Raw genomic sequence first — 9,558 nt, 5'->3', positions numbered from 1 at the left:
TTTTTTTTTTCTTTCTTCTTCTTTACCTCTGTAAATTTCAAATTTCATCCTCTTGCCAAACTTGCAGACTCGCGTTTCTTCGCCACCGGTAACGTAATCCTACGTCGTTTCGAATTCTTTAGCCGAATGCCGGTAACACATGTAGTTCCACGTCATTTCAAAATACGCCGAATACAAAATTTTCATTCGTCTGACAAACGTATGAACATTCGATAAACAAGCTCACTTTGGAAGATGGAGATAACTTTCCGATTGTCAACTAGAGTCAACCGAATCCAATAATGAATACTCTTGCGGTACTCAGCGGATACCGGTGTTAACAAAGTCCAGCGGGTATCACATGTTGCGATCGTTGCATTTCTTACCTTCTTTTTCCTTCTTTCCTATATTGCATCTTTTTCTTTTTTTTTTTTTTTCTTTTCTCTTTTTGCATCGATTTTTAAACGCTGTGAGTGTTTTCCACGAGTATAATCTCTCGTGTACGTGTATATTTATTTCGTAAATTCGTTTCCCTTCGTCACGCGACAGTTTTCCAAGAATACGCGTCTAAGCAGTCTTTGATCTTCAGCGTTCCGCGCGTCTCTTTGACGAACGAATAAACCCCTGGTCTTCGCTTTCTTTAGTTATTTTTAAATTGGCAAATCGACCCTCCGCTTCGTCCACGGAGCGGTGGTACCGGAAGGACTTTGACTCGGAAGCATCAACTTTTCCAAACGAGTCGAGTCATTTTCGGAAACGTGTAATTATCAAAGCAGCGAAGATAAACAGCCTTTCTCGGCATGTTTGAACCTTCTTTCGGGACGACAACGACAACGAGACAAGTTGCAACGTGAGTTGTCTCGACCGTGCGGGAGTTTCGAGGTTATTTCGAATTTCAAACAATTCCCCTCGGTTTCCCGCGAAACCCGGACCCGTGATACGGCCATTCTGTATGTTTCTCTTCGCCCGTCAAAATTTTCCTATTTGTCTTCCCCTTGCCGTTTGCGCTCGTGCCCGCTAACTCAACAGCTGATATGTTTATCTTCTTTCTGTTACTTATTTGTTTTGTTTCTTTTAACGATTCTATATTTCTCCGTTGGTTGACGGATTTCAAAGTGGCACGTTTCTTTATACGTTGCTTTCCCCTCCTCCGATCAGCGCTGATCAGGAAGTTCTTTGTAATCTCCTGGCAAGCGGATTTCTCTCTCTCTCTCTCTCTCTCTTTTTCTTCTTCTTCTCTTTAATCATCGATCAGATTGCAAGTGCGTCACGAAATAAAATTCGATATTGTTTCATTTATCTCTCTCTCTCTCTCTCTCTCTCTCTCTCTCTCTCTCTCTCTGTTAACGCGTACAGCTCAGACACACGGGAGAAGCTCTACTTTGTATTATACTTTCCCCCATGATTGCATAAGCAAATCTGCAGTCTAAATTTAATTCCGCCGGGTAATATCGCCGTATGTAAATTCATAAAACAAACGAGCATAAACAAGCATCGACGAGCAGGAGCTCTCTCGGTTGTCGACACATCAAACCGAAATGTTGGTTCACGATGTTGGTGTAATATAGGCGAAATGATCCAACGTCCCAACTTTACCGTTCCACCGCTTGCCGATCACAAAATTGGACTTCCCGATCGGACTGTTCGTCAATAAACAGAGGCGAGAATCAGAGAATCTCCACAACTCGTGCTTACTCGCCTTCATCTACCTTCATTTGCATTTGCTTTCTGTTTCTTTTGCGGTGCTCGTTTGCGCTCGTTTGCGCTCGTTTGCGCCCGTTCGCCAGGTGGATAGTTCTTTCTCGACTCGAAGAAGCGTGATGCAACAAGCAGCCGGCGGTGAATGAACGATTCACGATAAAATTTGGCAACGATACAACGGACCACCTGTGCCACACCTAAACGGCCAATACACGCGATCATCCGTCAATCCGTTTTCTTTAACGGCCACTTTCCGTCCGTTTCGGCAAGCTGTCGTCGGTCAGCTTCTCCGAGCACTCGAGTATCACTCGTGACTTTTTCACGCACGTTTTCACAATAGCCTGGCGAGCGCAATTATTCAATTATTTAATCAATCAAATTTAATTAATTAATTAAAGTGATCGCAATTTCAAAGCTACGAATCTAAAAAATTTCTGACACAAAATCATAGAAATGACAAGAAGGGCAAATGAATTTGCGCAGGTCAGATGTTCCTGATGAACCGGTTCTTCGACGGTGCGTTTCTCACGTTTGGCATCGACGTGCTCAGGTTTCTCGAGTCGGATCAAGAGGACCGGGTCGACCCGATGATCTACGTATTCCCCAGGATGACCAAGTGCACCTTCTACAAATACGGGGTGAGCGGCGAGGTCGAGAGGCACGACGCCGTTTGCATACTGCCCCTGAACGTCGTCAATGAGAAGATCTACGTCTTTCTTTGGTTCTGGTTCCTCTTTCTCGGCGTGCTCAGCTTCATCACGGTTTTATACAGGGTAAGACTGGCCCTCTCGTTTCCCTTTTTCTCATTTCTCATTCTTCTTCCTTTATACACATTTTATTTTATTCTTCTTGTCTATATATTGTTTGTCTTTCTTGTATATCTCAAGGATGCCCTGTTTCAATCTAATTTATCTAATGAGATGTTTTTTAATTTAATTGGAATAGTTTCGAAGATAATTGCATTCATATATATATATATATATTTCTTATTCTTTCTTTTTACATATATGTATATATCAATTGTCTTTCTCTATCGTACATTGTAGATCGTAATTATATTTTCGCCGCGGACGAGGGTGTACCTTCTGCGACTGCGGTTTCGCTTGGTCAGAAGAGAAGCCGTGGAGACGATAGTTCGGCGGAGCAAAGTCGGCGATTGGTTTCTTCTGTACATGCTCGGCGAGAATTTGGACACGGTGATATACCGGGACGTGATGCACGAGCTGGCGAATAAACTCGCCTCGAGGCATCATCACAGCGTACCCGGGATCAAAGGAGAACTGCAGGAAGCCTGATCGAAGTGAGTTTATAGTGTCTTTCGATTCGTCGATTTATCGACTCGTCCATTTGTCGGCTGACGAACTGCCTTCGTGACTTTTGAATGTCCCTCCTTTTACCCACCTTCAGTTTTCCAACAGTCTCGATCAAATCGAAATTTATTCTTCAGAATTATAGACAGGAATTGATGAAAAAAGAAGCGAGCCTTTGATTATTCGTCAGCCGTTCAACACAGCCGATACACGAACGCGAATATTGTTTTTACGCGCGTATATTATGAAAAACAAACGTAACACGTAAACGATGAAAATATCGCAAATACAATAAAGCGAAAAGCAATAAATTTCAGGCGACAAAGCGGCTCTACGGCGATCACAATGTTCCACAATGTGCCACGAGCTGAACAATGTAACGATGAATTAACAACAGCGACACCATTGTATTTTAGAAACTGTCGTAAACGTATGCAAACTGGAGTTTACACGAAGATTTTTCCATCATTTCCTCGTTCAAACCGGACGCACTCTGTATGTATATTTAAGCGTCGTCGTGTACGCCGAGAGTGTGCGAGGGAGGTACACGCGTATCTCTGCTCTCGGGACGAGTTTTCGAAAGCAATATTTTATAAAGGGAGCTCGTTGCCAACGAGCGACCAGTAACGTCAAATCGAAATAATTTTCATTACGAACGGAGATACGAACGAGATAAAGCGATTCCACGATATCGCTTTTACCTCTTGCCGTTACGTACTGCTCGCGACGTCCCGCGTATTACATTATTTCGTCTCTCTCTTCGTCTCTTTCGGTGTATCTAATTTGTGATTCAGTTTCGTGCTCGAACGAGCTCGAGAACTGCTTGTCACACACAGGGTACGAGCCACGTCTTGTCCGTCTCCTGGGATAAAATTAGGATCCGGTGTGACGGAGAGACGAAACTAGCGACAAAGCGTTTGACTTCTTTCAGCTTCTTTCAGCCAATTGTTTCTCGTAATTTTCAAGTCTTCTCGGGTATATATCTGTATCTGTATCTGTAGGCAGGTAACAATTACGCTACACTGTAGAGTTTCGCGTTTATCGAACATCTCCCGTAAATGCACAAAGCGATCGAATGCGGATCGACGGTGTTATTATCGGTCATCGCCTGTTAATTTATTTCGCTTCGTACAAAGTTACCCCGATGGTTTTGCATAAAGTCTCGGCATAGGTGGCGTCATACGGCCACTTGTAGCTGATACTGTCAATACGAGGAGGCTGCTGGCATAAATTCGGAACCAGGGAGGCATAAATTTGTCGGCAACAAGCTTTGGACATTAACACGTCCTCCTATTTTCGGCCGTTTAACAGCCGCGGTCTCGCGCGCGCGAGAGAGGGCTGCGCTCTGTTCTGTTGAGTTTCCCGTTCGAAATAACAGCATCGTCTTGAAAGCGACGCGTGTGAAACATCAATTGTAAAAGGAAAGAACATACCGGCGGTATATTTGTCCATCGACGCAACAGGCCAATCGATATCGCAGCCTACTTGCTGTACTCGCGGTATAGAGTGTACCGTGCCGTACACACTGCCGTTCAAAAGTATCAAGACACTTTGTCTCACAGTTTGTTCACTTTTTCCTTTCCTTTTCCCTTTCCCTTTCCCTTTCCCTTTTCTTTTCTTCTTCTTCTTTTCTTAAATCGTTTATTCGTCCAATAAACATATTTCTCTTTTTTCTTTTACAGACTGCCTCGGAGAGCGACGGGACCGAGCACGATTTTCGAGGCGACGGAAAACTATCTTTCAGCGGAAAAACGCTGTGTTTCATTTGCGTTTCCCAAAGATGGAAGGACGAGCGACGAAACACCGTCCTCGCAGCGCACCGGTTCAAGAATCGTTCGCCAGTTACGAACGTTGCACCAACGAGTGGGATTTGCATTGATCGTGCAATAACAATCGTGTAAAAGACAAATTGCCAGCGTGCCTTGCGACGATTTTCAATCGATTTTTCAAAGCATTTTGCAAAAATTGAAAGAAAGAAAAAGAAAGAAAAAGAAAGAAAAGAAAAAAAAAAAGAACACAACGAGTACGTTAAAGAGGCTAAAGAGTACCGATATCAATGGCGATGTCCATGAAATTCAATTTTTCGAAAACGAGCACGACCTCGAAAGGTTACATTCTCAACGATTTCAAGTCGAAGACGGACCACCATTTTGTTAATCGACGAATCAACAACCAAAGGTTTATCAACGAATCGTGTTTCTTACAACGAACAAGAATACATCTGCGTGAAGAGAGGAGAAGGAAAATGGCTTTCTTTTCTTATCGATGAAATTCCAAGCGTTTTAGAAATGAAAATATAAATATGTATTCCCTTCACCTAAAGTGTTCTACCTCGTACAGTCGCGTTGGAGTTACAGATTGTAACTCCGCCATTTTCTCATAGAATACGCGTTGTTGGACTATTGCAGACGAAACGGCCAAATTTTTGATGAACCTCGTACTACATCTCGAATCGTATCGAAACTGAAGCGAATCTAAAGATCATCGTTTCGCATTATTACTCTAAAATCAATTTGCTAATCGCTAATGTTAAAATCAATTTACGATATCCGTTCTACTCTTATCTTTTTCCTCTTTTTTCTCGAAAAGTCGCCAGAGTACAATGTTCGATATGATGAAACGATAAATGTTTCATTCCATTAAATATAGCGTACGATTCTCCAATAGTGAGTTGCGTTTCACACTGCGGTGAAATCTCGCAAAGCTGCTTCCTTCTTTATTAACGAACATTTCCGCTCTGAGAGAACTTGCCATCTTCTTTTTTCTTTCCATTTTTACAGCGAAATTCGCTCCGCGTAAGCAAGAGTACTTTTTCTCTCTTTTTTTCTTCTCCCGCCATTTTGCATTTAATGCATACACAAACGGCAGACTCTAAATCCGCGTTTGTACAATGGCCCTTTTGTATGCAAGAATCTAACGCGTCGGTAGGGACGCAAGTTCTGCAACGAGAATCGTAATAACGTATTGTATTTTTCTTTCGCAAAGACTGTGTTAACGTAAAACGAGCCCGCGGGATAAACTTTTATCGAAATGAAACTCTCGAAAGAAATGTATTTTTATTTAAAAAGTAATTTAATAAAGTAAATATATTATAGTTTACCACGCCGAGTAAACAAACCTCTTGAACTTCCTCTACCTCCAATCCATATAGTGAGTATGTATGTATGTATGTATGTGCACATGTAGATATGTACGTGTTTATGTAGTTTGACACGCAAGGAGATTTTCATCGGACGAGTTCATCTCCACGAGCAGATTCGAAAAGAGATCAGAATATACCGTAGTCGCAGCGTATGGTATATAATACCATATATAATACATAACCGTACATACGGTGTATAATGCACGTGGCGTATAGCATACGCTACATACATATGTACATACGTACATACAGATGGCCGTATTCGGGAGTGAGAGCAGGAGGACCCAAGCAACCGGTCCGTCACAGAATCCCGCGAAACTCGGAAGCTGAAGGCACAACTTTTAAAACTGCCATTCCGTGGGCGCGCGGAGGTGAACGCGCCCACCCTCTGCGTAATCCGATGATCGAGAACGCTGCCATTTAAAACAGGGATTGTATCCTTTGTAACTCTGCATCCTTTCACCGCCCAGACCGCTCGCTCTTCGGGTGGTTCTTGGCGTGTCAATTACATTCTCAGTGCCATTTTTCCTCCGAGAGGAATCCTGTTATGGTAATTGCTCCCGTTTCTTACTTTCCCTCGTCTTTTTATCTTTCTTCTCTCCCTTTGCCCTCGAGCTTTCTCCCCGGGCGCAGCGCAGGGCTGAACGCGCTTCGTCGAGTGACTCGTCACGTTACGTTTCAGGTTTCGTCGTCGAACGAGTCAACTGGATCGGAGCGTGCGTAGATTATGGTTGAAACGGACAGTCCGCGCGTGAGATAGCTGACAAGAAGGCGGATGATCCCTGTAGAAATAAATTGAAAGCGAATAACAAAAAAAAAAAAGAAAGAAAAGGAAATAGACAAATAACGAGTTTGAAGCTTGTTGCAAAGCTAACGAAACGGAATCTCAGTTTCTGTCACTTTTGCGGTACAGTTCTCTCCTCTCCTCTCCTCTCCCCACTGCCCCCCCCTCCCTCCCTCTCTCTCTCTCTCTCTCTCTCTCTCTCTCTCTCTCTGGATGGAAAAGAGGAAGGGAAAGACGTAAGAAGGAGAAAGAAGAGAAAAGTTCGGATGTGGGTGTCCAAGGTCTTCAGCTTGCCATTTATGGACGTATGCTAAACCGGACAGAAAGAAGGAGAGAGAGAGAGAGAGAGAGAGAGAGAGAGAGAGAGAGAGAGAAAGAGAAAGGGAGCAATGACAACGAACGAGACTGAGACCGATCTGAAATGCGAAAAGAAACGAAAGAAGACAAGTACGTTTTGGACTTATCCCCAGATGCTCGGAGAATGCATCTCCGAACGTTCGTACCGAGAGAGTGAGGCCATCGAACTCTCTGCACTTGTTATTCACACACGCGTACGTATGGCCAAATGTACATACATACATACATACATACATACATACATACGTACATGTACGTGTCTTTCCAAAGTTCCAAAAGATCGGTACCTTTTTGTCTCGTTTAAAACTTTAAGACGTTTTTAAACGTGTGAGAGAGAAAGGGTAGAAAGGAGACGGAGGTGTGGATGAAACAGAGCCCGTTGCGAGTCCGTTTGTAAAGAGAAAAGCAACTCCTCTCGACTTGTGGTCGACGTAGCACGCACACGTTCAGCGAGGAGAACCGAGGAGGAAAAATCGGCCCAACTGACCAAAAATGAGTAAACAGGAGAGGATAGGTGTTGCAGATCAAACTGGTTGGATAACGCGCGAGTAACGCGGTCCGCGAGGATCGGATCGGAGCGTGGATGAGGAGGCAAGCGAGAGGAGAAGAAGCCGGCGGAAAAATACGTAAGCGTAGCTGCTGCGAGGTCCCGCGGCGCGACATAAGGCCACGCACTTACTCGTAGGCGTAAATAGGTGGGTGGTTGGAGAGCCTAGGTAGGAAGGAGAGCCGTGGAAGAAGGTGAGAGCAACACATTGCCGGCTGCACGCAAACATTTGCGCTTGCTCGTATACCTGTATCGACAGGTAAGGAGCGCGAGGGAGTGAGAAAGAGAGTGGATAGCGGCTCGGTGCTGGAACTGCGGGCTGTGTTGAGAGGTCTCTCCTGTCGCAGGTAAAACGCCGCCTGTGGAGAGCGAGTTCAGTCGTGGCCGCGCGATCGCGTTGGACGATATTTACCTGCGCGTGCAAACTCTCGGATTCAGGGGCGTATCGTCCGCTCCCGGAGCCTCGCGAGTGCTATACAACCGTATCCTCGCACGCTGCCAACCGCCAGCCACCAGCCACCAGCCACCAGCCAGACAAGGTACGAGTAACTACCTGTTACGCTTCCTACGACACGTACACGCGATTTGTTCTGCAGGTTGTCTCTTCTCTTCTCTTCTCTTCCCTTCTCTTTTCACTCAGTCGTAGTCGCTGGCTACGACTTCCAACTTTCTTCTCTTCTTCTGTTTACTTTTCCGTTTCCTTTGTGTGTTTGCACCCACGAGTACGAACGAGACGGAGCATGGAGCACAGAGTACGGAGCACAGAGTGATGCCTAGATGCTAGAGATACATAGATTTACGCGTATATAGCTCGAAGAACGGTCAACTATAGGTAGGAGTGTGTATATAATAGGTGTATTCGACCTCGACACGGCTGCGTGCACACGGTGATTCGATTTGCCGCCGTGGAAAAAAGGCAGACTCGTCCCCGCATCGCGATGACAGCATCGCGACACCCACGACGTATCCTCGAAAATCCCGGGTGCGAAAACACCCGATGTCCGAGTGTCGTTTCGCGACCATTTCAAACGACACCCAACATCACCTCCGCTCCCTTCCCTTCTCTTCTCTTCTCTTCTCTTCTCTTCTCTTCTCTTCCCTTCCCTTTCCTTTCCTTTCCTTCCTTTTCCCCTGTAATTTTCCACCAATGGACCGATATACCGATACACCATATATACCGTACGCACGAATGCCTTTCACGCTGCTCGCGGCTTTGGTTTTCACTTTCTCGAGTAAGAAAAAAAAAAAAAGGAAAAGACCTCCCCTTCTCTCGCCTACGTTTCGCGCAGCGAGCACTTTGCAGCTTCGTTTTTGCAACTTTTTTGAAAATTTGCTCGACCGATTCGACGATTCGTGTTGATTGGCATCGGGGCAAAGTTATTCACGCTTGCCAACGATTAAATACTTTCACTGTTCTCTATCGCTCGATCATCCCGATCTACCTTTACCTTTACCTTTACGTTTACGTTTACGTTTACGGAGAGACGATGGAAAAACGGCGGGAAGAAACGATCCGGTTGCTCCGGCACTGGCTCGGTAACCGAGCCGAGGAATAATACGTGCGCGCGTGTCTCGGATATTATGTCCGCGGCGCGGCGGAGGTTTCGCAGCGTCTACGTTTCGGCCGCAAAACGACGAAACCGCGCGGATAAACGAGCCGGCCGAGGGCCCCCGGTCTGGTCCCCCCCCCCCCCCCCCCCCCCCCCCCCCCCCCCCCCCCCCCCCCCCCCCCCCCCCC

The 9,558-nt window shown here is 45.5% G+C and overlaps 2 protein-coding genes across 7 annotated transcripts in view; both read left to right on the top strand.

The window, feature by feature from the left end:
* Positions 1-6,046, top strand: part of LOC122538192 (innexin shaking-B) — a 12,462-nt gene extending 6,416 nt beyond the window's left edge. Inside the window, exons 3-5 of one of the 2 annotated variants that reach the window (XM_043672056.1) lie at positions 2,164-2,453; positions 2,727-2,980; positions 4,673-6,046. In XM_043672056.1, the coding sequence (XP_043527991.1) occupies positions 2,164-2,453; positions 2,727-2,975 (539 nt within the window). In that variant the 3' untranslated portion in view covers positions 2,976-2,980; positions 4,673-6,046. The remainder of the gene's footprint in view (positions 1-2,163; positions 2,454-2,726; positions 2,981-4,672) is intronic. The other variant, XM_043672057.1, reaches the window with a different exon arrangement.
* Positions 6,047-8,133: 2,087 nt separating this feature from the next.
* The window catches only part of LOC122538186, a 16,398-nt gene continuing 14,973 nt past the window's right edge, over positions 8,134-9,558 (top strand). For 3 of the 5 annotated variants that reach the window (XM_043672034.1, XM_043672033.1, XM_043672035.1), the window contains exon 1: positions 8,135-8,359. The gene's annotated coding sequence lies outside the window, so the exon portion shown is untranslated. Of the gene's footprint in view, positions 8,360-8,580; positions 8,653-9,558 lie in introns of those variants that run through there. The other 2 variants (XM_043672040.1, XM_043672037.1) reach the window with 2 other exon arrangements.

The sequence above is a fragment of the Frieseomelitta varia genome, unplaced genomic scaffold (assembly GCF_011392965.1).
Source record: "Frieseomelitta varia isolate USP_RPSP 00005682 unplaced genomic scaffold, Fvar_1.2 scaffold_974, whole genome shotgun sequence".
In the NCBI taxonomy this organism is placed as follows: domain Eukaryota; kingdom Metazoa; phylum Arthropoda; class Insecta; order Hymenoptera; family Apidae; genus Frieseomelitta; species Frieseomelitta varia.
The sequence above is the reverse complement of the archived record's forward strand: the minus strand, read 5'-3'. Positions and strand labels throughout refer to the sequence as shown.